Raw genomic sequence first — 23589 nt, 5'->3', positions numbered from 1 at the left:
ATGTTTTTTAATCTATATAGGTTGAATCCTTGCAAATCAGCGTGAGGTCCAGGCTCCGTTGGCTGAGTGAGATGAACCCAGCTCACCTCTGCAAGAGTGCGTACACATGCGTGTGCGATATAAGCTTGTTTTCCAGCAAGACAAAAAAGCACCTGAGGGCTACACAAGTAATGTGGTACACATCTGGGAAGCAGCATCCAAGAAGGCGCAGTTATAAAATATGTTCAGGCCTCTAAATAAAGCGGTTTTGAAATCACCTATAACCACATGGCAATATTTGCCAGCCTTAACTTAAAACTGCAAAGTGTTCGTGTCACCATTAAAATTTTATAAGTAAATGACATATATATGACATTTTACTTAATCATCCACAATTATATCATCACAATAAAGTATCTGCTAACATCCACGTGCGGGTTGTGTAACTGGTGCAGTTAGCGTGGCTGGAGGCTGGAGCAGCAGGGGGTGAGTGGGTTAAAGGGGGCCGGCTCTCCTGCATAAAACAGGGCCCTGATGCTGGTGCCTCCACATCCTTGCTCTCCCCGACTCGAGTGCGAGAGAAGAGCTTCCCTGCAGCCATGTCAGCGACGGTTCTGAAGTTGTTTGGAGTGCTGCTGTGCTCCATCATTGCCTGCGCAGATGTAATGCCCATGGAAAACTTCGACCTACAGAAGGTGAGTGTGGACTCAGAGGTCCTCGATTGCTCTTGGGGGTTCTCTGTTATGATTTCGTAATATTGTTGGTTTCCCTTTTATTAGATGTCTGGAAAGTGGTACCTGATTGGCTTTGCCACAAATGCAAATTGGTTTGTCAACCACAAAGCAGATATGAAAATGGGCTCTGCAATGTTGGCCCCAACAGCTGATGGTGATCTTGACATGTCCTACGAAAACCTGAAGTGAGTGTCACAGCCTTGAATTGTAGCTGTACTGCAAAATGGTTTGTGTATTTAACATGATTTCAAACCTTTTTCAGGTCTGATGGCTCCTGCTGGAGAATGACACATCTTGCTAAAAAGACAGACACTCCCGGAAGATTCACTTTCTTCAGCCAGCGTGAGTTTGAATGTAAACTGCTGAGGCTCTTGTCCAGATCAAGGTCCATTCATTGAATACACAGAAGATTCATTCCTTGAGCAACAAAAGGTTACACAAGTGCATAGGAGACAAATGGCACATATTTGTATACGTTTAAAGGAATATGGGGAATGGTTAAAGTGCCTCGTGGGGACAATGTTAAACTCAGCTTTGGTCTCATTTAGCACTAGACTATCACCCATAATCTATCAGGTACTTCAGACTCTAAAAGAGATCTTCTTCTTCAGGCTGGAAGAATGACAATGACATGCGTGTGGTGGACGCTCAGTTTGATAAGTATGCTCTGATCTACAACATCAAAACCAAGGATGGAAAGAGTGAAGTCCTGAACAAGATGTATGGTAAGAGCAACTGATTTGTGAGGGGGTGAGCTGCTATTAAAGGGTTACTTCTGAATAAAAGACAGGGTTTTTTTTATTGCAGCACGTACGACCGACTTGAGCCTTGAGCAACAGGATAAGTTCAGGAAGTTCTGCATGAGCACTGGCATTCTACCTGAGAACATCGCCTTCCTCCCACCCAATGGTATGCCCTTAACTTATCTTACAAAGAGCACTGCTGTAACTTAAAAAGTAATGATCTAATGTACATTCAACAGGAGATTGTCCTCAAGCCTAAATGCCACACTCCTCCAGAGAAGCCAAGGAGCTGCTGGTAACTTCTATGGAAGTGCTGTGCGCAATCCTCACTCCTGCTGATGCATCTTTCGCCAAATAAAACCCCAAACTCCAGAGTACATTTCATGAGTGCACAGTGCATTGTGATGACATTTTCTATGTTTTTCTAGCTTATTAATTGCCATTAAAATGTTTGTGAAATAAAATACCTGGTTTCTGTCATGGTTTTTAATGATCTACATGTACTAAACAAAATGCTATGAGTTTCAAATGACTTGATTCCTGAACAGGAGATAAATACAAGCAACGATTACAACACAACACAACGATTACAACAGTTATAGAGTGAAATGCATAATGAAGATGTGTGTATGCAGAATATATATTCAACTTATGTAAAAGATAACAATGTTCAATCTCAATATAACAATCTCAACGTGTGAGATTACAATCAAAGTCTGCAGCTAGAGTTCAGGGTGACAATGTTACTGTAGTTAGTTAGTTGACTCACTTTGAATGTCATCTCATTGGTTATTAAGAAAAAAGTTTGTATGTAAAATGTGACTGAAGTATAACCTTAATTAGAAAGGTTCTTTTTTTGGTGCATGATAGCACACATGTATTGAAATAACCAGGCCAGGTATTTAGAACAATTTAGTGTCAATTGGATTATTTAACACAAGGCATGATGAATCTTTTGGAATATAATGTAAAAGAATGGCTTCAACATGAAATTTTGAGATGAAATCGATCAGAAAAAAAGCTTGTATGTAGTCACAGGACACCACTGTATGCAAAAAAAAAGAAAAAAGTAAGACAATAAGTACAACACTTTATTAATAAAACCGCATGTGATTTGAAGATGGATTGAATATTTGTATATGGAGTTAAATATTGGAATTCTGAATAATAAAGATATATATAAAAGGAGAGGTCACAAATTACCAAACCAAAAATGACAATGGAGAGGTTAATCCTATTATTTTGTGAAATAAATCGGCCAAAATATTTTAAAAATTCTGGCTGCAATAAGAGTGAAAAATTAAAGGAGGTCTGAATACTTTCCGTACCCACTGTATATTCATCAATATACAGGCCAAAGGTTTGAACACACCTTCTCATTCAATGTGTTTTCTTTATTTTCATGACCATTTACGTTGGTAGATTCTCACTGAAGGCATCAGATCTATGAATGAACACATGTGGAGTTACGTACTTAACAAAAAAAGGTGAAATAACTGAAAACATGTTTTATATTCTAGTTTCTTCTTTGCTCTGATTACTGCTTTACACACTCTTGGCATTCTCTTGATGAGCTTCAAGAGGTCGTCACCTGAAATGGTTTTCCAACAGTCTTGAAGGAGTTCCCAGAGGTGTTTAGCACTTGTTGGCCCAGCTCACCCCAAACCATCTGGATTGGGTTCAGGTCCGGTGACTGTGGAGGCCACAAGTACACAACTCATAAGTTTTGATGCCTTCAGTGAAAATCGACGAAATATAAATGGCCATGAAAATAAAGAAAACACATTGAATGAGAAGGTGTGTCCAAACTTTTGGCATGTACTGTATGTGTGCATGTATACATGTATACAAAAATCTGTAAAATACAAATGTCTGGATAAGGGAACCACCCCAGGCCAGCCCTCCTGGCATTTGGCTGGTGCAATAGAGACAGTGGTGGCCTAGCAGTCAGGGGTCTCTGGAGGACGGTTTGCTTCATCCATGGGAGCGCCATCTGCTGGACAATAAGGGGTCTTGGGGGGACACACCACTCAGACACCATAGAGATACATACACACATATAGACAAACAAAACAGTGGGTCCCCTGGCTCTTCTGGCTCCCCCTCGTGGTTCATTGCAGGAATGACAAAGGACATAACCAGCAATTGGACCAGGCGGCATGGACAAGAACTTGCACTGGTGTCTCCACTGGTCTGATCCCTGTCCTGTTCTGCATCTGCCGTGTTCTGCTGGAGCTGGTGGATTAAGTTGGGCTTGGTCTGAAGCTGGAGGACTGCTGTGGGCGCTGATCATGACACCATACAGGGGACTTGTGTGTGTGTGTGTGTGTGTGTGTATATATATGTCTTTTTGTGTATATATGTATATTTATGTCTAGTGTGTGTCTAGTCCCGCGCAGCAGCACAGTTTACTTTGATTTGGCGCCATCCCTCAAAACAAAAGAGGGAACTATTGAATGGAAAAAAGGAGAAAAGTCTTTGTGGATAAATGTGCTCATGAACACGAACACGAATGAAGACAAAGGACACCAAGGGTAGGGAAAGACAAGGGAATGGGCAAAAACAAGCCACCATGACTAGTGCTGAAAACAGTCCTCTCTGGTTCTTCTGTTTCTGCATAGAACTCACAAGTCCTACACTTTGCATGTCCACAAGAACCCTTCAGCTCTAATGCAGGCCAGCAGTCCCGAATGCTCACATGTCCACACACACTCCTGCATTGCAAACACAATAAGACAGATGACATACAGCGTGAACCATGCAGAGGAATGACACTGGGGCCGGGCAAACACTCGGGCTGCATGTTGGAGATCCGCTCTGCCCCATCCACAGTGCCGCTTGGTGATATCAAGATCACGCCAATGGTAATCAGTGTGAGCTGGGCGCGAGTGCCTCAGGTGTGCGTCCAGGGGAAGACCTAAAACTGGTCAAATAATGTAACTTTTTTTTTTAAATAACCCAATATTGCAATTGACAGGGAATTTTATGAAACTGGGATAGTTTAGGTTGTGGGTCACCTTGCCAAAACCTGAACCGAAAAAGGACCTGGACTTCATCCTGTGGCTTGGATGGGTTCTGCTGGACTGGCTTTTATCTTGTTCTAAAGGTCTGGCAGCTGAATTCTGCTGGAATGCATGCTTGTGCATGTGGAATATAAGCCTGCTTTCCAGCAAGACTCTGCCTGTACCCTGTTTTCCCAAAACACAACAGAGGATTTCACAACTAACGTGGCACACGTTTGGGAACATTCCTTTTATGGAAAAGTATATAAAATGTGTTCAAGCACTTCAAATCAAGCTAAAAGATCTAAACAAATAATTGCTTTGCTTTCGCCTGCATCCTGGCACTACACAAACTACAAATTGCCAAACAGCAGCATTGACCTACCGACATTAGAAGAGGGTGGTAGTAGCCTAGTGGGTAAAACACTCGCCTGTGAACCAGAAGACCCAGGTTCATTGTGTCCCTGAGCAAGACACTTAACCCTGAGTGTCTCCAGGGGGACTGTCCCCTGTAACTACTGATTGTAAGTCGCTCTGGATAAAGGACGTCTGATAAATGCTGTAAATGTAAGTGTTGTTCCTCTTTGAATCAGTGCTTGAAATGTTTAGTTATTTTAGTTTTTTCATGCACATTATCATTATAATAAAACCACGAACTACAGACCTGAACACGTTTAATCAGAGCAGATCTCCTTGGCACTAATTATGATAATTAGGCGTCAGATCTGCTAACATCCACGTGCGGGTTGTGTAACTGGTGCAGTTAGCGTGGCTGGAGGCTGGAGCAGCAGGGGGTGAGTGGGTTAAAGGGGGCTGGCTCTCCTGCATAAAACAGGGCCCTGATGCTGGTGCCTCCACATCCTTGCTCTCCCCGACTCGAGTGCGAGAGAAGAGCTTCCCTGCAGCCATGTCAGCGACGGTTCTGAAGTTGTTTGGAGTGCTGCTGTGCTCCATCATTGCCTGCGCAGATGTAATGCCCATGGAAAACTTCGACCTACAGAAGGTGAGTGTGGACGGAGCAAGAATGCCACTCTGTTAGTTAAACCAGCATTTTTTGAGGCCCAGGGTCGGTGGTCCTTAATGTTTTTTTTTTTTTGGGGGGGGGGGTTCTCTGTTCCGCTTCTCTCATATTTTTGGTTTTCCTTTTATCAGATGTCTGGAAAGTGGTACATGATTGGATTTGCCTCAGATGCTGATTGGTTTGTCACACGCAAAGCCGATATGAAAATGGCTGCTGCAATGATGGTCCCAACAGCTACTGGTGATCTTGACATGTCCCACGAAAACCTGAAGTGAGTGTCTGTAATTGCACCAGCCTTAAATGGGTGTTGTATTGTAAATTTAAGTCATTTTAAGTCAACCACCACCTCTGTCAGGTCTGATGGCACTTGCTGGAGAATGACATTCCATGCTAAAAAGACGGATACTCCTGGAAGATTCACGTTCTTTAACCAGCGTAAGTTGGTTTACATTTACAATAAAGTCCATTGATGCTCTAATCCAGATCAATGTTCATTCAGTAACATTATTCATACACAGAAGGATATATAAGTGTGTATCTTAAGATACATGGGCCAATTAGCAGACAACTGTACACATTACAAGGAGTCATTTAGCTGTCATTGACAACTAGAATAATACCCACCAAATAATTTGTTATTATTGTTCTTATTTGTGATTTGTTGAAATTATCCTCTAAATTATTTGTCCTCTTTTAGGCTGGAGGAATGACAATGACATGCGTGTGGTGGACGCTCAGTTCGATAAGTTTGCTCTGGTCCACACCATCAAAACCAAGGATGGAAAGAGTGAAGTCCTGAACAAGATGTACTGTAAGAGCAACTGATTTAGAACCGAGTGGGCTGCTATTAACCAGTACTACAGTTGAACCAAACTTTAAATTTCCTATTACAGCACGTGGCACCGACTTGAGCCCTGAGCTACAAGACAAGTTCAGGAAGTTCTGCATGAGCACTGGCATTCTTCCTGAGAACATCGCCTTCCTCCCACACAACGGCAAGTTCTGTGCTTAACCCTTAATCCACTATGTTATTTACAAAAAAGAAATAGTTCAATATCCTAAAAATGTACATCTTTTCAACAGGAGAGTGTCCTCAAGCCTAAACAACACACCCCTCCAGAGAAGCTGTAACTGCTACAGACGTGCTGTGTGCAATCCTCACTTCTGCTCATGCATCTTTCACCAAATGAACCCCACACTCGACTGCGCATTTCATCAGTGCACCATGCATTGTGATGACATGTTTTTTGTGACTTCTAAAGTGACATTTTTTAAAAATACCTGTTTTATGATATACTTCAGTAAAATTAATTTTCAAATTATAAAGTTTAATGTTTTAAATTCCGAACAGAAAAAAAATCACTCACCAAATCCAGAACTGGGCTGCGAATAGTGAAACGCATACCAGCACATTGGGGGCAGTGCAGGAATTGAATCCTGCACTGCTTGAGTAACAATTGCACAATTGAACAATCTGAATTTATACAGTGGTATACTTGCCAAAGATTTAAGTGTTTAAAAATGTGAACTGGTCTTCTGTAAATTATGCAAAAGTTAATAATTGTTTCCACAGTATGACATATAAGAAACAACAACTTTTTAGTAATAAATTAGTAATCCAAATGTATCATAATAATTACTGTGACTGCCTCACTGCTATGGTTTACATGGTTTAACTCTGCAAGCAATGTCTGATAAATGCTGTAAATGTAACTCTGCAAGCAAGACAGACAGTTATCATTGTCTAAAATTACAATAAAATGCTTGCATTTTGAGTTAATAGTCTTACCAGTTATTGTCATGACCGGCTTGCCCCTGTGACTTCTGAATGATGTCTTGGCTATTTAAAATAATGCTTGTCAGTAATTTGATTATGAAGGTTATTTGTTCCGGTGCATGTCGACACACATCCATTCAAAACCCAGGCCACATATTTAGAAAAGAAAAGTACAATAATGCAGAAATGCTCTGTGAAACACATGAAATGCTCTGTGATCAATAAGTCATGTGAAATAATAGTAATAATAATGTGAAATGTGTAATAAGTCATAATCTCCAGATACAAAAAATGCTAAATATGTTTCTTGCACCGGATTCTTCACAATGGCTCCATCTTAGTCTCCACTGGGGAAGTGGTGGCCAAGCAGATAAGGAAGCTGACCTGTAATTGGAAGGTTGCCAGTTCGAATACCACACACAAGTTCCCTTTCATAACCGCCACAGAGTAATGCATTTTGACTGTTACTGTATAATGTAGTCAATATATTTATTCAGCTTATTTGCCAATATGTTTGTGAAACTTTGTGAACTGTTCAACAGTGTAAAAGGACAGAAATCTCTTTTAGTAATAATGAGATGTTAGCCTCAAATGGGAAACTCATCTTCAGTAAGAGAGTGAGCAACTTGCAGGAAATTTTTTTGTATAGTTCTATGCTAGAACTGTCTGGGCCTGCAGTCTTACCATTGGGAAATTATATAATGGCTTCTAAAATCTCTTGGCTGGTAATTTATGAAAGTGTTGGAATGGCCAGAGCCAGATCAGGTCCAGATCTCAATACAAGGGAGACTCTGTGTTCAGACTTCCAACAACCGACATGAATGAGATGGAACAGTTTTGCCTTGAGGCAATAATCTGAATGGGCAATAATCCTAGTGGCAGGATCTGGCAGGCTCATAGAGACTAATCCAAAGCAATTTGCAACCTAAAAGGTGTCTCAACACAGTACTGACTTTATGAGTGAACAATTTGCATTCTGAAGTTTTCTGTTGTTGTGTCCTATTTGTTGTTTGCTTCTCGATGATTCTTCGAAGATGTAATCATCTTCTGTAAATGAAACGGTGTATTCCAAAATTTCATTCCAGGTTGTGAGGAAAAAAAACATGAAAAAAGTCAAGGGGGGAGTGAGTACTTTTGCAAGACACTGCAGCTCAATCCAGACATCTCATTCATTCATAAAAGTCTCCTTTTACTTTCCATGTATACAATAGTTGGCACTATTCCCTGAAGCAGTTGTTTATACCAATTGAATGATGAATCAAAAGGCAGTGATGAATGGAAACACCAATTATGCTGGTGCTTTATATGTTGAAGATTGAGGACCAATGGAGTAAGAGAATGATCAGAAATAAAAAAATGAGATATGTCAAAGACATTTCTGGCAGACATTAGATTTGCGTCATGTATCAACTAGAATAATGGAGGACATAAAACTAGACAGTGAAAGCAGGAGAAGGCAACTGATGCCTTTGTATCAATCAGTCTAGCAAATTATCAAGCACAAGGTTGAAGTAACAACCAACTATTACAAGGATATCAAATAGGTCAGTGAATAAATTAAACTTGAGCTCTACTGGAGCAAGTGTATTGGAAAATCTGGTTGACCCAGCCACATCTAAGGCATCTATTGGCCTGAGTTTCCTATAAAAGTATGGCATCAGAGGAGACAAAGATTTGACCCTTGAAAATGCACACAAGAAGATATAAAACCTACAGTAGCATATGGGTTAATATGCTCACAATAAGAATAAAGAATAAAATAAGAAAAATTGTTATTAACAGTGCTCATAATAAAGGAGGAAAGCTCAGGTTGCTCAAACGAGACATGCAAAGTGAAAAATAATAACTGGTGGACTGAGTACACTGGCTGGGCAAGGAGCCCTCCAGTGGAAACGCGCGTCCACCAGTTATGATTGCACAGGTACATAATCCCCAATTAATAAATGCTCAAAATGTAAAATGTAATATCTGCTCATTAATTGTAATGTCTGCTCATTTAATAAGATGCTCTTATCCAGAGTGACTTACAATTAGTTGTTACAGGGACAGTCCCCCCTGGAGCAACTCAGGGTTAAGTGTCTTGCTCAGGGACACAATGACAGTAAGGCTAGGCTACTACCAACCATATTACACCTTGCTGACACCCAGCAGTCCAGAAATAAATTCTGTCAATTCTCAATCGGCTCAGGCAGGCCGATTATTTTAATATTTGATGTCTGGAGCGACCCCCAAGGTCGATCACTTTTGGAATGAGGGCTTTGTGCTCAGTTAGCACTCTCAATTATAGCATGTCGTTCCTGAGGCTCACCAGGGACACACCAGGGTCTCATTTAGCCCTACTCCAACTTCTTCCTACCATCTGCTTTTAGTTTAATGTTGGATGCTTATGTTAGAAGTTAATACAACTAGTGTAAAAACAACTAGCTCAGTGAAAGTTAAAGCGTGAAGATCCACTACTCACATATAAACACCAATTACAGGGAGTGCAGAATTATTAGGCAAATGAGTATTTTGTCCACATCATCCTCTTCATGCATGTTGTCTTACTCCAACCTGTATAGGCTCGAAAGCCTACTACCAATTAAGCATATTAGGTGATGTGCATCTCTGAATTGAGAAGGGGTGTGGTCAAATGACATCAACACCCTATATCAGGTGTGCATAATTATTAGGCAACTTCCTTTCCTTTGGCAAAATGGGTCAAAAGAAGGACTTGACAGGCTCAGAAAAGTCAAAAATAGTGAGATATCTTGCGGAGGGATGCAGCACTCTTAAAATTGCAAAGCTTCTGAAGCGTGATCATCGAACAATCAAGCGTTTCATTCAAAATAGTCAACAGGGTCGCAAGAAGCGTGTGGAAAAACCAAGGCGCAAAATAACTGCCCATGAACTGAGAAAAGTCAAGCGTGCAGCTGCCAAGATGCCACTTGCCACCAGTTTGGCCATATTTCAGATCTGCAACATCACTGGAGTGCCCAAAAGCACAAGGTGTGCAATACTCAGAGACATGGCCAAGGTAAGAAAGGCTGAAAGACGACCACGACTGAACAAGACACACAAGCTGAAACGTCAAGAAATATCTCAAGACTGATTTTTCTAAGGTTTTATGGACTGATGAAATGAGAGTGAGTCTTGATGGGCCAGATGGATGGGCCCGTGGCTGGATTGGTAAAGGGCAGAGAGCTTCAGTCTGACTCAGATGGCAGCACGGTGGAGGTGGAGTACTGGTTTGGGCTGGTATCATCAAAGATGAGCTTGTGGGGCCTTTTCGGGTTGAGATTGGAGTCAAGCTCAACTCCCAGTCCTACTGCCAGTTTCTGGAAGACACCTTCAAGCAGTGGTACAGGAAGAAGTCTGCATCCTTCAAGAAAAACATGATTTTCATGCAGGACAATGCTCCATCACACACGTCCAAGTACTCCACAGCGTGGCTGGCAAGAAAGGGTATAAAAGATGAAAAACTAATGATATGGCTTCCTTGTTCACCTGATCTGAACCCCATTGAGAACCTGTGGTCCATCATCAAATGTGAGATTTACAAGGAGGGAAAACAGTACACCTCTCTGAACAGTGTCTGGGAGGCTGTGGTTGCTGCTGCACGCAATGTTGATGGTGAACAGATCAAAACTGATATATACTGATGCCATTGCAACACTGGTTCCACTGGCCAGGGATGGGAGGTAATGTGGAGCAGAGGCAGTGGGCCTGCAGATGGTGAAACGGGCGAATCCACACTCTTCAGGGGACTGGCAGGGGACAGCAGTCAGTCAAAGAGCCGTTGGAAGATTAGGCAATCGGGCTGAGCTGGCGGCAGATGCAGCAGACCCTGAATTTCTCAGTACAGAAACTTAGGCTTGCAACGGTTGTGGCTCTGGCCCTCGTTCACGATCTGTGAACTGGTACTTTCTGGGTTCTGCTGCAGCTCTAGGAAAGCTATGCAACCTTTTGCTCCAAGGCATGCACTAATGTGACTGGCATTCGAATGAAGTGGTTTCAGAGCATGAATTTCTCATTTGTGAGCAACAGCACAAATTCAAGATGTTCTGCATGAACGTTCTTCCCGGGCAGTCTTCCAATGCTACGCTCTGTACTTAACAGGCATAAACAATAAAAAAAAAAAAAAAAGAATAATTAATTAATGCTTAAAAATGACTTAATCCCTTCAATGATAACTGTGTGCAATTAACTGGCAATAAAATAGCTGTTTTTAAAACATAAATAATAAAAACAAGAAAGAAAACACACAACACAGCATTCAATAGTTCCCGAGAATTTATACAGTGATATACTTAACAAGTGTATACAAAATATAAACTTGTCTCCCATAAGCTATGAAAATGATAATAAGGTTGAAAATTTACCACGAGTGACTGCAGGACCTTCCATTGACTGGGATTAGAAACGGAGATTTTTTTTAACATGGGGCGACCCAAAATATTTCATTTGCCTGCCTCACTGCGTTACTTGTGGGTGATGTTTCACTGGTTCGTTTTTTAAAATATATATTTATATATATATATATATAAAACTTTCAGCTACTAACACCTTAGCTCGGAAGGTTCTTTGTTCCGGTGTATGCCAGCACACATCCACTGAAAGAACCCCAGGCCATGTCTTTAGTGAGGAAAATTAGTCACAGATCAGCACGAAGAAGCATTACCGCAGGAGCTCTGAAATATGAAACCTACTAAAAATGAGCATGGATCAGGGTTTGGCTGCAACACGCTGAATAAAATGTAGAAATTGGACAAAGACAAGAGTGTACATGGCAAAAACAAAATACAAAATGATGCTTTTTTTTTTTTTTTTTTCCCTTCCCTGTGATTGCATACAAATAATAAAGAATTTTTCCTCGTCATGGTTTGACAAATCTGTCTGCATAGTTGAACGCTACTTGTGCACCACCTATTGTTAAGAACCTAATAATGTCTTCACCCTTCATTGGCCAATGGCCTTGAGCGACACAGGGCACGGTGGGGGAAAACGGGGGAATAATAAAAAAAACAAAAAAAAACATTAGGAATAATTCTGTCAAAAACACATTTGAAGCCTTTCTGTCTTTAAAGAACCAAACATAACAATTAACAAGGAATTTAATGGAATAGGATCCAGACAAAAACCCCCAAACCCCAGAAAAGACAACTTCATTTGGTGCATAGGTTTCCATGGCCTGTCTTGTATCTTTCTCCAAAGCAAGACGGCCGATCACACCGGTGACATCAAGTCCTTGTGGTGTCGCATGATGTGTTGATTCTTCTCGGAGGGCCGCCGAAAGCCCTTGGAACAGAAGTCACAGCGGTGCGGGTAGTCCTTGGTGTGGATGGAAATCACGTGCCTCTTGAAGCCGGAGGCGTCGCCGGTGCTGTAGTCACAATACTGGCACTGGTACACCCGCCGTTCCCGGTGCCCCTTTACCACGGCGCCGCTGGAGAAGGCTCTCTTGCCCACCAAGGACCCCACCGCGAAGGTCCGTTTCACTCCGTGTTTGTCCGAAAAGCTCTTCTGCTCCTTCGTGTGAACGGAAAGAATGTGTCTGCTGAGGACGAAGGGGTCGGCGGTCTTGAAGCTGCAGTGCCGGCACTTGTGGAGCCTCCTGAGGCGGTGGGACACGGAGTGCTTCTTCAGCTCCGACGGCCGGTGGAAGCCCTTGCCGCAGATTGTGCATTTGTGCGGGTAGTCTTTGGTGTGCACCGAGATGACGTGCCGCTTCAGGTCGCTGGAGTTGGAGCTCTTGTGGCCGCAGTGGGGGCACTGGTGCGTTTTGGCCTCCTCGTGAGTCAGCCCGTGCTGCAGCAGCTCCTCCATCTCCACAAACGTCTGGAAACAGCGCTCGCACTTGTAAGGCATGTCCTTGCTGTGTTTGGTCTTCACGTGCGTCTTCAGGTTGGACGAGTCGGCGGACTTGTAGTCACAGTAGTGACAGGAGTAGGGCTTCTCGCCCGTGTGAGTCCGCATGTGCTTCTTCAGCTCGGACGGGTGTCGGAAGCCCTTCCCACACTCCACGCAGATGTGGGGGAAGTTCTTGCTGTGGACGGCCAGCAAGTGCCGATTGAGGAGCCCTTGCTCTGCCGTCTCGTAGTCGCAGAATTTGCACTTGTGCATCTTGGTGGTTGGCGGCGAGATCTGGAGTTTGGCCTCACGTTGGTGATGCTGCAGCCGATGAGAAAGGAGCGATGCCTGCTGGTTAAACTCCTTCCCGCAGATCTCACACTCAAACAGGGTCTTGGTAGTCAGCGCGTGGATCTCCATGTGGTTGTGAAGGTTGGCCTTTTTGTTGGTGGTGTAATCGCAGTCTGTGCACTGGTACTTTTTCTTGTTGAGCACCTCCTGATGGTGGTTTTTGGTGTGGCTCTTCAGGAAGCCACGCGACTTGAACTTTTTGCCGCAAAGCATACATGGATAGACGGTCAGTGGCTGGCCATATGGCCCAATGATGATAGCTGGAGGGACGGAAAGCCGGCAGTAAATTAGACAAAGAAGAACTGACATATAAGCATATAAGGGCATACCAGAACATACTGATGAGCTCGTACCTGTCTGGACGTGATGAGACTCGGGTCGTTTTTTGATCTTGTTCTTGGTCCGTTGCCGGTTCAGCTTTTCAATTACATCAGACTCATCTATATGCAGAACGGCACTGGCTGCACCATTCCTGTTCTCACTTTCCTCTCCGCCTGAAAACATGAAATGAGTGAAATGGCCATCCTGAGTGGAACTTCAGTGGAACTGAAAGAAAGAAAACCTGAACCACACATAAACTGGGACAATTTACTAGAAATACCAAGCAAAACGAATAAATAAATAATTCTCACTGACCATATGCTGCTGCCCATGTCACAGACATAAAGTCCTTGCTTATAGAGGTGGCATCATATGACTGCTGCTGAGTTACAGGCTCCTCACCCTCCACCACTACTTCCATATACACCTCATCTGAGATCCTGGCAACATCTGTCAAAAATAAATAAATAAAAATCACTAAAATGAAAAGTATTCCCAAGTCCACAACAAGCACTGTTAAAAATCCTCACTCCCTTTAAAACGTATCGATAAAAACAAATTTCATCCTCAGCACATTACTCACTAATGTCCCCTTGGTCTTGATGGGCATCCCCCACGGACATGTAGACCATCTTCTCTTTAATGGCTAGGCCAGCAGAGTCAATCAGCTCCACACTTTCAACATCCAGCTCATGTTCATCTATATCCACCGTGCCACCTGCAATCATACAAAATGAAATAAATATATATTCATATGGAACTGCTGCTGTATTCTTATCACATTACTACTATGATCGCTACTTGTCGGTCAACATGCACTATATTATGGGTCGGTGCACAACGTTTTTGTGTTGTGTCATATTTTAAATTTCCATTTGCGCTGTCTTTTTGCACCCCAAAGCTTTGCAATCTCTCTGCGTACTTGTAAATGGCGAGATGACAAAGTTCACTTTTAACTTTCCACTAACAAAAATGAATTACCACTACCGTTCTTACCAAGATCTTCCTCTCCAGAATCAGCCTTGAAGATGTAAACTTTAATAACTTCTTCACCTTTTTCCTCATGATCCTCTAAGGTAGGGCTCACAGTCACTTTGGCACCATCATCTGACACAATTTTGTCTGCCTCATCCACTGAGGCATGAATACAATAGGATCAAGATGAATAAAATAAAGTGGACATTAATCAGTCATTATACCTGGGCAACATGTACTGCTACAAAAGGAACAAAGGAACTTACATGTGATCATCAAGTAGTCACCACATCCGTCTTGATTCTGCTTATCATCAACCTGGAGTCCTTCATCTCCCAACTCGACCTCTTCAGGTGACATTTCGCAGGTCTCCACAGCAACACTCGGCTCCAAGCAGTCTTGCTCCGTGCACTGCACGTATTCTGCCACAACATCTTCAATAGCATCCTGAATCACAAGGCCCTCTGGTCCAAAGCCATCCACCTCCATATCAGACACCAAAACAGTCTCTTGTAATTCCACGACAACCTCATCCTCCACCCCGGCTACCATGTCACCACCTACAATATTAAACAATTTGTTAAATAAAACAAGATGATTCCAAAGTCATAAATACAAACGAAATTCATATATATATATAATTATTTTTTTTACCATGGAATATAATCTTTGGTTCTTGAGAATGGATGGAAAGGGCTGTGACTTCATCCATTGTCTTCATTCCTCATCAGCATGTGGTTTTACCTTTCATCACGACATGATAATGTTTTCTTTCAATAGGGAGACAGTGCATTTGCAATGATGAACAAAACAAGAGATCGGACCTTTCTTTTTGCACCACACTGAACACGGCTACCTTTGTGCACACCCATGTATCTCACCAAAGCAGCACGATCTGCTTTACGTAAAACAGCCTGAATTATCGGGCAGCAACTGTGAGGCTGGCAAATGTGCTTGAAACTCCTTCTGTGCAAGGGGATATAATCAGATCACTTGCTCAACAAAGTGCTTCGGCGCTTCACTTTAAAGCGCGTTGCAGAGCAGGTCCTCCTCCCGCCCACGGCTGCAGATGCATGCACCATGTTGGGGTGTCCGTGTTCCTCGTTAATGGTGGCTGTCGCCCCCCACCCCCCAAAAAAAGAATGGGCGACACGCGATCTAAATCCCCACCTCCGTCTACGTTCCACAACACAATACACGTACGAGCGCCACCTTGCTTTTGCACAACGTGCACGTATATACAGCCGTTTTCGTTCCCGAAGTCCGCGATGTGCATGTTCCAAAATATCTCTAGAGATAAAACATCGAGCGACGTAGGCCACGGTGCGGTCTAAAGTACATCTTAGTCGGGGGAAAAAGAACCCCCAAACTTGTCCATTTCCGGACTCTCCGCGCGGCCTAGCTGCGGCCTCGTCAGGCCTCGGCGGCGGATTACGGGCCTCGGCGGCGGGCCCGCTTCCTCTCTCGCGGTGAAAACGGAACGGAAGGCGGGCGCGCAGCACGCCGGCGGGCCCGGGCGCGGCGTCGCGGTCGCGGGCGGGACGCGGCGGGGCAGCGCCGGGGCTCGGCCTTACCGGGTACTTCGCGGGTCGCGGCCTGTGTTTCGGAGCGCTCGCAGGCCGGACGGCTTCCGCAGGCTCGGGCCGGGCGCAGGCGGGCAGTTGTGTAAGCAGGGCGGGCCGCTGCGGCTCAGGGAGGGAGGGGCCGAGCGCCGCCGGGCGCCGCCGGGGCGCGGAGCGGCTTCCAGCGGCTAACGCGGGCGGGAACGCGCGACCCGACGCGGCCGAGCCACCGCGTGTCGTCTGTCGCCTTCTTTACGCGCTGTCGAAAACGAAGTCGGCCGTTTTTAAACTTCATTTGCGGGCGCGAACGCAACAGAGCTTCGCCGCACAATGGCGCTGGCATGCTAACCCTCACATTCAGCTCGCTAGCTTCCAAGCGCAAGCTAATTCGAAAACAAGAATGTCGGGGGTTCCGTCAGACAAAAACAATGAAATACGTTGGCGTACAGGCCGTAACAGGTTAAACTTGTCTGAATATTAGTCGACGAATGATTTTTATTCTTACAGGAAACGGTGCATGCCTTGCTGTAGAATTAAACGATTCTTATTGATGCGTGCATCGATAATGGGTAGCAATCTGGCTGCGGCACTTTTACGATTGCTATTTTAATGTTGCTATTTAACTCCATTGACACGCTATTCACACGTAAGTTAAGTAAGTCACCATATAAACAAAACTAGCCTTTGCTTTTGGATGTTCAGAAGACTAGGCTTCATAACAGTAACTGGGATTTAAAGTGAAGTGATTGTCACACGTGATACACAGTGAAATTTGTCCTCTGCATTTAACCCATCACCCTGAGTGGGCAGCGGCCTGTGAGGTTGCTCAGTGGTACCTTGACGGATCAGGATTCAACCATCTGATTACAGGGCCGCTTCCTTAACCGCTAGGCCACCACTGCCCCAAACAGTAAAGGAAACATATTGTGCTACTGAAAGTGAAGTGGTTGTGAAGCACAACGAAACGTGCCCTCTGCATTTAACCATCACCGTATCGAGAAACCTCAGTGGCGACTCGAGATTCGAACCCACGACCTTCTGCTTATGGGTCCGCTTCTTTACCGTTAAGGCCACCACTGCAAAATAATAAAGCTTATGCTAATACCTTACACTGTATCCTCATGTATGTGATTGCTTCTGAATTCCAGTGATAAAAACTTTTTTTTTTGTTACTGATTAGCATAATCAACTCAACACCCAGAACACGGACACTTTTGATTGAAAATCCTTTATTATGGGCCACCCTTGCTACCCTTCCCCCTTCCTTAGACCTGAACTCTGCAGCAGACTGCTGCGAAAGTGTATGAAAATGGTTTTTAATAACTATATTTTGCCGAGGGGGGTGACGAAAGCCTTCAACTCTCTCTTCACGCAGCTCAGTCATCATCCACTGTGGGCTGGATAGTCACGCCTCTCCTAATTTGTCCCCAGCCAATTAGACTGCAAAAATAGAGACAACAAAAAAAAAAATTGTAATTACAGTTATGTTTCATGCACAAAAATGCACAGCCCAACAACAAGCATTTACTTAAAGGCATAGAGGTCTGGGTTTTTTTCCCCCACATTCCTATTCCGGTTCACTCACCGCCAATGTTTTTCCACTCTGCGGCTTAAGGCAATCTTCTCTCCCACCTCGGTGCAAACAGGGTTTGTGAGCACAATCTTAGCCAAGTCAGCTTTGACAGCGCTCACACGGCCCCCCGTCGACAAGGACCCAATGTTCACCATCAGGACTTCATTCTTAGAAAGCTTTTGAACCTGTATAAATAAAGGAGAGGGTTCTGAAAGGAACTGTGCTAGCAGACGTGGTGGCAGTTCGAAACCAAGGTGTGATATGGAGTTGTTTGGATGTTGTAGCCTTGCTAAGATAATCGCCCATGAACCAGAACTGCAACAAGGTATTAACAGGTCCAAATCCCACTGACCACATTTACATTTACAGCATTTATCAGACGCCCTTATCCAGAGCGACTTGCAACCAGTAGTTACAGGGACAGTCCCCCCTCTGGAGCAACTTAGGGTTAAGTGTCTTGCTCAGGGACACAATGGTAGTAAGTGGGATTTGAACCTGGGTCTTCTGGTTCATAGGCGAGTGTGTAACCCACTAGGCTACTACCACCATTGTGTCCCTGTGCAAGACACTCAACCCTGAGTGTCTCCGGGGGGGACTGTCCATGTCACTACTGGTTTTAAGTTGCGTCTGCCAAAACAATAAAAAATAAAATTGACTGCAATCCACACCTTGGCTGCCTTCTTGTCACCCTCAGTGCGCACACCGAGCAGTCTTCTCAAGAGGAAATAAGATATCTCCAGCTCTGTGAAGATCTCAGGCAGGGCACCAACGGCACCAAGTACTTGTCCAACCATACGATCGGCTCTGCACAGTGTTGGGTCTATCTTTGTTCCCACTCCTGTATTGCACAAGGAACAAATTGTAAGTTACGTGCCTGTCAATTCGAATTTCAGATTCTCAAATGCAAACAGAAGCAAGAGTCTGTTTACCAATTAGACCACCAGGAGCAGCATACTGTAGATCATTGTGTTCGGCAAAGAGCGAGACTATTTTGGAGAAGATGGGCTTGCACATAAGTTTGCCTTCATGGTCCTTTGACACAATACCTGGTCTGACTTCTAACTCCTGCCCGACCTTGGGAGGAAGACACAAAACGTTTAGTGTTAACCTGTCCCGTATGTAGAAATTTAAAATATATATTTAAAAAGCCTCTAGCTGCTACCTTTAACACTCCTTTGAGAATACTGCCTCCAGCTACTCCACCTTTGAGGTCATCTACTTCACAGCCTGGCTTATTGACGTCAAATGATCGGATCACTAAGTAAAAAAAAAAACAAAAAAAACACAGTAGATCCAGTCTAATAAATTGATGAAGCAAATGAAAAATCATTTTGAATCGTTCATCAGCAAAAACCAGATATTTACCAATGAGTCGTGGCTCTGACGTGAAGTCGCGGATAGGCACCGGTATCTTATTCACAATGTACTCGCACACCACCTCAATGTTGTATTTCAGCTGTGCAGAGATGGGAATTATGGGGGCGCCCTCTGCCACCGTGCCTGCAGAAAAAATTAAACGGATTTCCCCCATTACACTCGAACCATTGATTTCTCGGCGTGAAATAAAGCTCTTCGTAAAATTACCCTGTACGAATGCCAGAATCTGCTCGTGCTGCTCCTTTGCTTGACTTTCTTTCACCAAGTCAATCTTATTCTGCAGGATTAGGATGTGCTTGAGTTTCATGATCTCAATGGCAGCCAAGTGCTCTGACGTTTGTGGCTGTGGGCAGGACTCGTTCCCAGCTATGGACAAAGAACGCTCATGTTATGAATCAGGTCCCCCCCCATCATAAGGTCTACAGTCGTGGCCAAACGTTTTGAGAATGAAACAAATACAGGTTCACGCAAAATTTGCTGCTTCAAGTTTTATTATGACAAGTTGCATATATTCAACCCCATACATTTAAACATTTCCACCGCATTTCAGCCCTGCTGAGATTTTTTCAGTGAGAGTGTTGACCAGCACAAGGCTGGAGAACATTCGGTCATGCTGATTGAGTTAGAACAGCAGACTGGATGCTTTAAAAGGAGGGGGAGGCTTGAAATCATTGTTCTTCCTCTGGGTTACCAACACGGAAATATGTGCAGTCATCATTGCGTTGCATAAAAAGGGCTTCACAGGCAAGGATATTGCCGCTACTAAGATCGCACCTAAATCAACCATTTATCACGTCATCAAAAACTTCAAGGAATTTCAAGTGTTGTGGCCTGGAGCAGTGGTGGCCTGGCAATTAAAAAAGTGGCCCTGTAATCAGAAGGTTGCCGGTTTGAATCCCGATCCGCCAAGGTGCCACTAAGCAAAGCACCCTCCCCACGCACTGCTCCTGTCATGGCTCCCATCAGTCCTGTCTCATGCTAGCAGCAAAGCATCCTGAGACCATTCATGCGGGGGGGCTGCTTCTCATCCAAGGGAGTGGGCTCACTCACAATTTTGCCAGAACGCGGCCATGAATAAAGAACGGTACCAAAACATCCACGACAGCAACTTCTCCCGACCATCCAAGAACAGTTTGGTGAAGAACAACGCCTTTTCCAGCAGGATGGAGCAAATAATGCCAAAAGTGAAACCTAAGTGGCTCGGGGAACATTGAAATTTTGAGTCCATTGCCAGGGCGAATTGAAGAGATCTTCAAAAAAATACTGCAAATACTGACTTTGCATAAACTTGATGTAAATGAAAAAAAGATCGAAAGACACTGAAGCAGTAAACTGCTCAAAACTTTTGGCCATGACTGTAGACAACAGAATAAGATAAGCTGTGTACCTATCAAAAGGAGTGCAGCATCCATTACGGCTGCACCGTTCAGCATGGTGGCCATCAAAATGTCATGACCAGGGCAATCCACAAAGGAAACGTGTCTGTAAAGAGACAAAATGTCACTGCCCTGTCTTCGTGAGACATTAACTGGACTAATTTAATACACCCAGTCAACCAATACAGGGTGTAATTCTCCTACCTGATGAGTTTGAAGTTGCCCTTGGTTCCAGGAATGTCGGTAGGGAATTCATCAGGTGTGCTACTTCCACACGACCTGTAACACTCAGGCCGAGGACAGCTGACGTCATCCAGCTTGTAGATCTGATAATGAACAATATATAAACATATACGTTGTAAATATTTATTCAACTACGATATCAAAAATTTGTCACATTAGCCTTAGCATGACGATTAACTCCAACCTTAGCGTTAGCGTATCCCAACTTAATGGTGATGTTCCTTTCAAGCTCATTCTTGAACCTGACAGTATGTACGCCGGAGATTGCCTTCACCACCGTGGACTTGCCATGGGCCACGTGACCAATGGTTCCTGAGCAACATTAGGCAAGATTTACAAGAAGGGATGTTTCCATCGTTAACAAGACACGGAATTCATGCACAGCTGAATTATATGAAACAGAACCGAACACACAGATTGACCAGCTACAATACCAATCAAGATAGGTTGAACGGGGGTATCAAGAAAGAGCCTCCATCATTTATTTGATTTAGCGTAAGTCTAGTTTAAAAAAAAAGAAAAGAAAACGTTGTCTCACCGATGTTGATGGTAGCCTGCCTGCTGATTATTTCTGGTGAAAGTGGGGTCAGTGTGGCCACATCCTGAGTACAAAATAAAGGAGGTACAATCAAAACACGTTTGTTTCACCTTCCGAACTCATAGCTAAATGGCTTGGGTGCGCTCTTATTTATTAGGAACCATTTACAGCGGTTATCCAGAGCAACAGAGTAACTACAATCAGCAGTTACAGGGACAGTTCCCCCTGGAGACACTCAGGGTTAAGTGTCTTGCTCGGGGACACAATGGTAGTAAGTGGGAATCATTCCATCAAAGGCAGAACGTGGATGAGAGTGCATGGCGAAACACGCCGAGTGAAGGTGAACAGCGTTGCAGACCTAAAAGATGTCGCAAACCGCGGCCGCCATCGTGATGCACCAGTCATTGGCAGGGCTAGAAACGCCGGACGGGGCCGTGGACGCCAACGCGAACATGACAGCTCCCTTTCTCGCTTCAGGGTGAACATCGCTCAAACAGATTGCCGTGGACGGCGCCGATCGGCTCCGTTCACGGCTTCCACCAGCGGGGTCCTGGCTCCCTCCCTCGCCGCACTCATGTGCTGCCGGCGTGCGCCGCCTCGCCACCGCGGAGCCGCGTGGTTTCGCACAAACTACCGCGGCTACGCGGGAACCGCGGCACCCGAACGAGCGCAGACTTACTAAGGTCGTGAGATCCTGCTTAGACAGATGCGGCTGGCCCAGCGTCGTCCCACACTCGTCGCCCGCCATCTTGAACGGAAAAGAAGGGGGGAAACCGGGCTGCCCGTCCGACTGCCTGACCACTTCACCGGGCTGCAATCACCCGGCGAGCCAGCCCCGTGGATGCGGCGAACGCTTCAAACAAAGCCGATATGGTGTGGACGCGGCGACGTCGCTTAGTCTGAGGTGGATACGATAAAAAAAATGGAACCGTGCGGGTGGCCGCGGATGATGCAATATTGCTCAGAAAGTTTATCACGTCGAAGTTCGAGTAGCAGCATAGACAAGTTACTCGGGCGGTACACGTTTTACGTCCTAATTTCCTTGTGTTGTGCGTGGTAGGGGAAAAACGGTTTATTAAAGTGAACGCAAGAAGAAAAGTCCCCGATCATTTTGGGGTCCGTCCCCTAATATATACGTCACAAACACCGCGTTTGTAGATTGTACGCGACACCGTGAAATGAGTTTTGCCGCAAACGTTCAGGAAAATCCTTTTTGTTTGTTGGATACATTTAACTTCCCGTCGCTAACTTTACGATTTTTTGTTTTACTTAATTGTCCAAATATTTGTTTAAATATCCACGATAGAACCAGAATTAAGCACAAATGTAAGGATGGTACGTTTAATTTCTGTAGTTAAGTGAACAAAATGAGTTTACTTACTGACTACCCTTATTTTTCTCCTCTTCCTTGGATGTTGCAGGTGCTGTCCTCGCAATATGCAGCTTACAGTGTCCATCGTTACCTTCTGTCAAGATGATTTCTCCCAGTTCTCATCCTCTTCAATCCAGGATTCTATACAAACATGTTTGTTTATATAAGATCATTACTCAATATTATTCACTAAAATCCGAATGAATTTGCAATATGTTTATAGTCCCTTTGCTATAGTCCCTTTGCTTATCCGAATGAATTTGCAATATGTTTATAGTCCCTTTGCTATAGTCCCTTTGCTTAATTCAGTAGCAACCGGCAGTAGAGTGGATCAGATACACAGACCACAAAAGACGTTTTGTGATTGAATGATTGACAGCGTTTTTAAACTGACCTGGACAAACTCTTTTCTAAGTCTTAAAGCAACTTATAAAATCTGTAAAGTCAGGTGGTATCCTTCCTACCTTTAAAAGATCACTTAGAATTACATTTATTATTTTTCTGTTCGTATCTATGTTCTTTACACAGTGGTTTCCTAGCGGTTAAGGAAGAGGGTTAAATTCCTAGGGTTAAATGCAGAGGAAAAATTTCACTGTGTGCACCGTGTGCTGTGCTGCTGTGTATCACATGTGACAATCACTTTACATAGGACAGAACTCAATACATTCCAGCACTTTCAAGTGAAGTGAATGTCATTGTGATCCACTGCAACACAGCTCAGGTGCACACAACAAAATGTGTCCTCTGCTTTTAACCATCACCCTTAGTAAGCAGAAGGCAGCCATGACAAGAGCCCGGGGGCAGTGTGTGGGGATG

General features: G+C 44.1%; 4 protein-coding genes across 6 annotated transcripts; 2 read left to right on the top strand and 2 right to left on the bottom strand.

Moving 5' to 3' along the window:
• Positions 1-515: 515 nt before the first annotated feature.
• LOC114784273 (lipocalin-like) lies at positions 516-1920 on the top strand. Its single transcript, XM_028969541.1, has 6 exons — positions 516-674; positions 759-898; positions 976-1055; positions 1325-1438; positions 1521-1622; positions 1696-1920. The coding sequence occupies exons 1-6, from the start codon at positions 579-581 to the stop codon at positions 1713-1715; spliced, it is 552 nt and encodes a 183-aa protein (XP_028825374.1). The 5' UTR covers positions 516-578; the 3' UTR covers positions 1716-1920.
• A 3383-nt stretch (positions 1921-5303) lies between these two features.
• Positions 5304-7106, top strand: LOC114781911 (lipocalin-like). Its single transcript, XM_028968127.1, has 6 exons — positions 5304-5461; positions 5611-5750; positions 5835-5914; positions 6177-6290; positions 6373-6474; positions 6563-7106. Exons 1-6 carry the CDS (start codon positions 5366-5368, stop codon positions 6580-6582), a joined length of 552 nt encoding a protein of 183 aa, XP_028823960.1. The 5' UTR covers positions 5304-5365; the 3' UTR covers positions 6583-7106.
• A 4404-nt stretch (positions 7107-11510) lies between these two features.
• On the bottom strand, positions 11511-16666 carry zfx (zinc finger protein X-linked). 3 transcript variants are annotated; one of them, XM_028966822.1, is made up of 8 exons: positions 16307-16649; positions 15387-15476; positions 14999-15292; positions 14754-14891; positions 14341-14475; positions 14073-14207; positions 13790-13930; positions 11511-13696 (listed from the first exon to the last, which is right to left on the bottom strand). In XM_028966822.1, exons 2-8 carry the CDS (start codon positions 15451-15453, stop codon positions 12462-12464), a joined length of 2145 nt encoding a protein of 714 aa, XP_028822655.1. In that variant the 5' UTR covers positions 15454-15476; positions 16307-16649; the 3' UTR covers positions 11511-12461. The 3 variants fall into 3 exon arrangements, with proteins under 3 accessions (XP_028822655.1, XP_028822654.1, XP_028822653.1); XM_028966821.1 differs by having other exon boundaries at positions 11511-13930; positions 15387-15502; positions 16307-16666; XM_028966820.1 differs by having other exon boundaries at positions 11511-13930; positions 16307-16665.
• Positions 16667-17504: 838 nt separating this feature from the next.
• eif2s3 (eukaryotic translation initiation factor 2, subunit 3 gamma) lies at positions 17505-22242 on the bottom strand. Its single transcript, XM_028966823.1, has 12 exons — positions 22081-22242; positions 21402-21465; positions 21048-21175; positions 20825-20946; positions 20632-20726; positions 19452-19610; positions 19233-19367; positions 19030-19124; positions 18797-18941; positions 18536-18705; positions 17880-18052; positions 17505-17734 (listed from the first exon to the last, which is right to left on the bottom strand). The coding sequence occupies exons 1-12, from the start codon at positions 22147-22149 to the stop codon at positions 17671-17673; spliced, it is 1419 nt and encodes a 472-aa protein (XP_028822656.1). The 5' UTR covers positions 22150-22242; the 3' UTR covers positions 17505-17670.
• Positions 22243-23589: the final 1347 nt, after the last annotated feature.

The sequence above is a fragment of the Denticeps clupeoides genome, chromosome 2, assembly GCF_900700375.1.
Source record: "Denticeps clupeoides chromosome 2, fDenClu1.1, whole genome shotgun sequence".
Taxonomy (NCBI): Eukaryota; Metazoa; Chordata; class Actinopteri; order Clupeiformes; family Denticipitidae; genus Denticeps; species Denticeps clupeoides.
The sequence above is the reverse complement of the archived record's forward strand: the minus strand, read 5'-3'. Positions and strand labels throughout refer to the sequence as shown.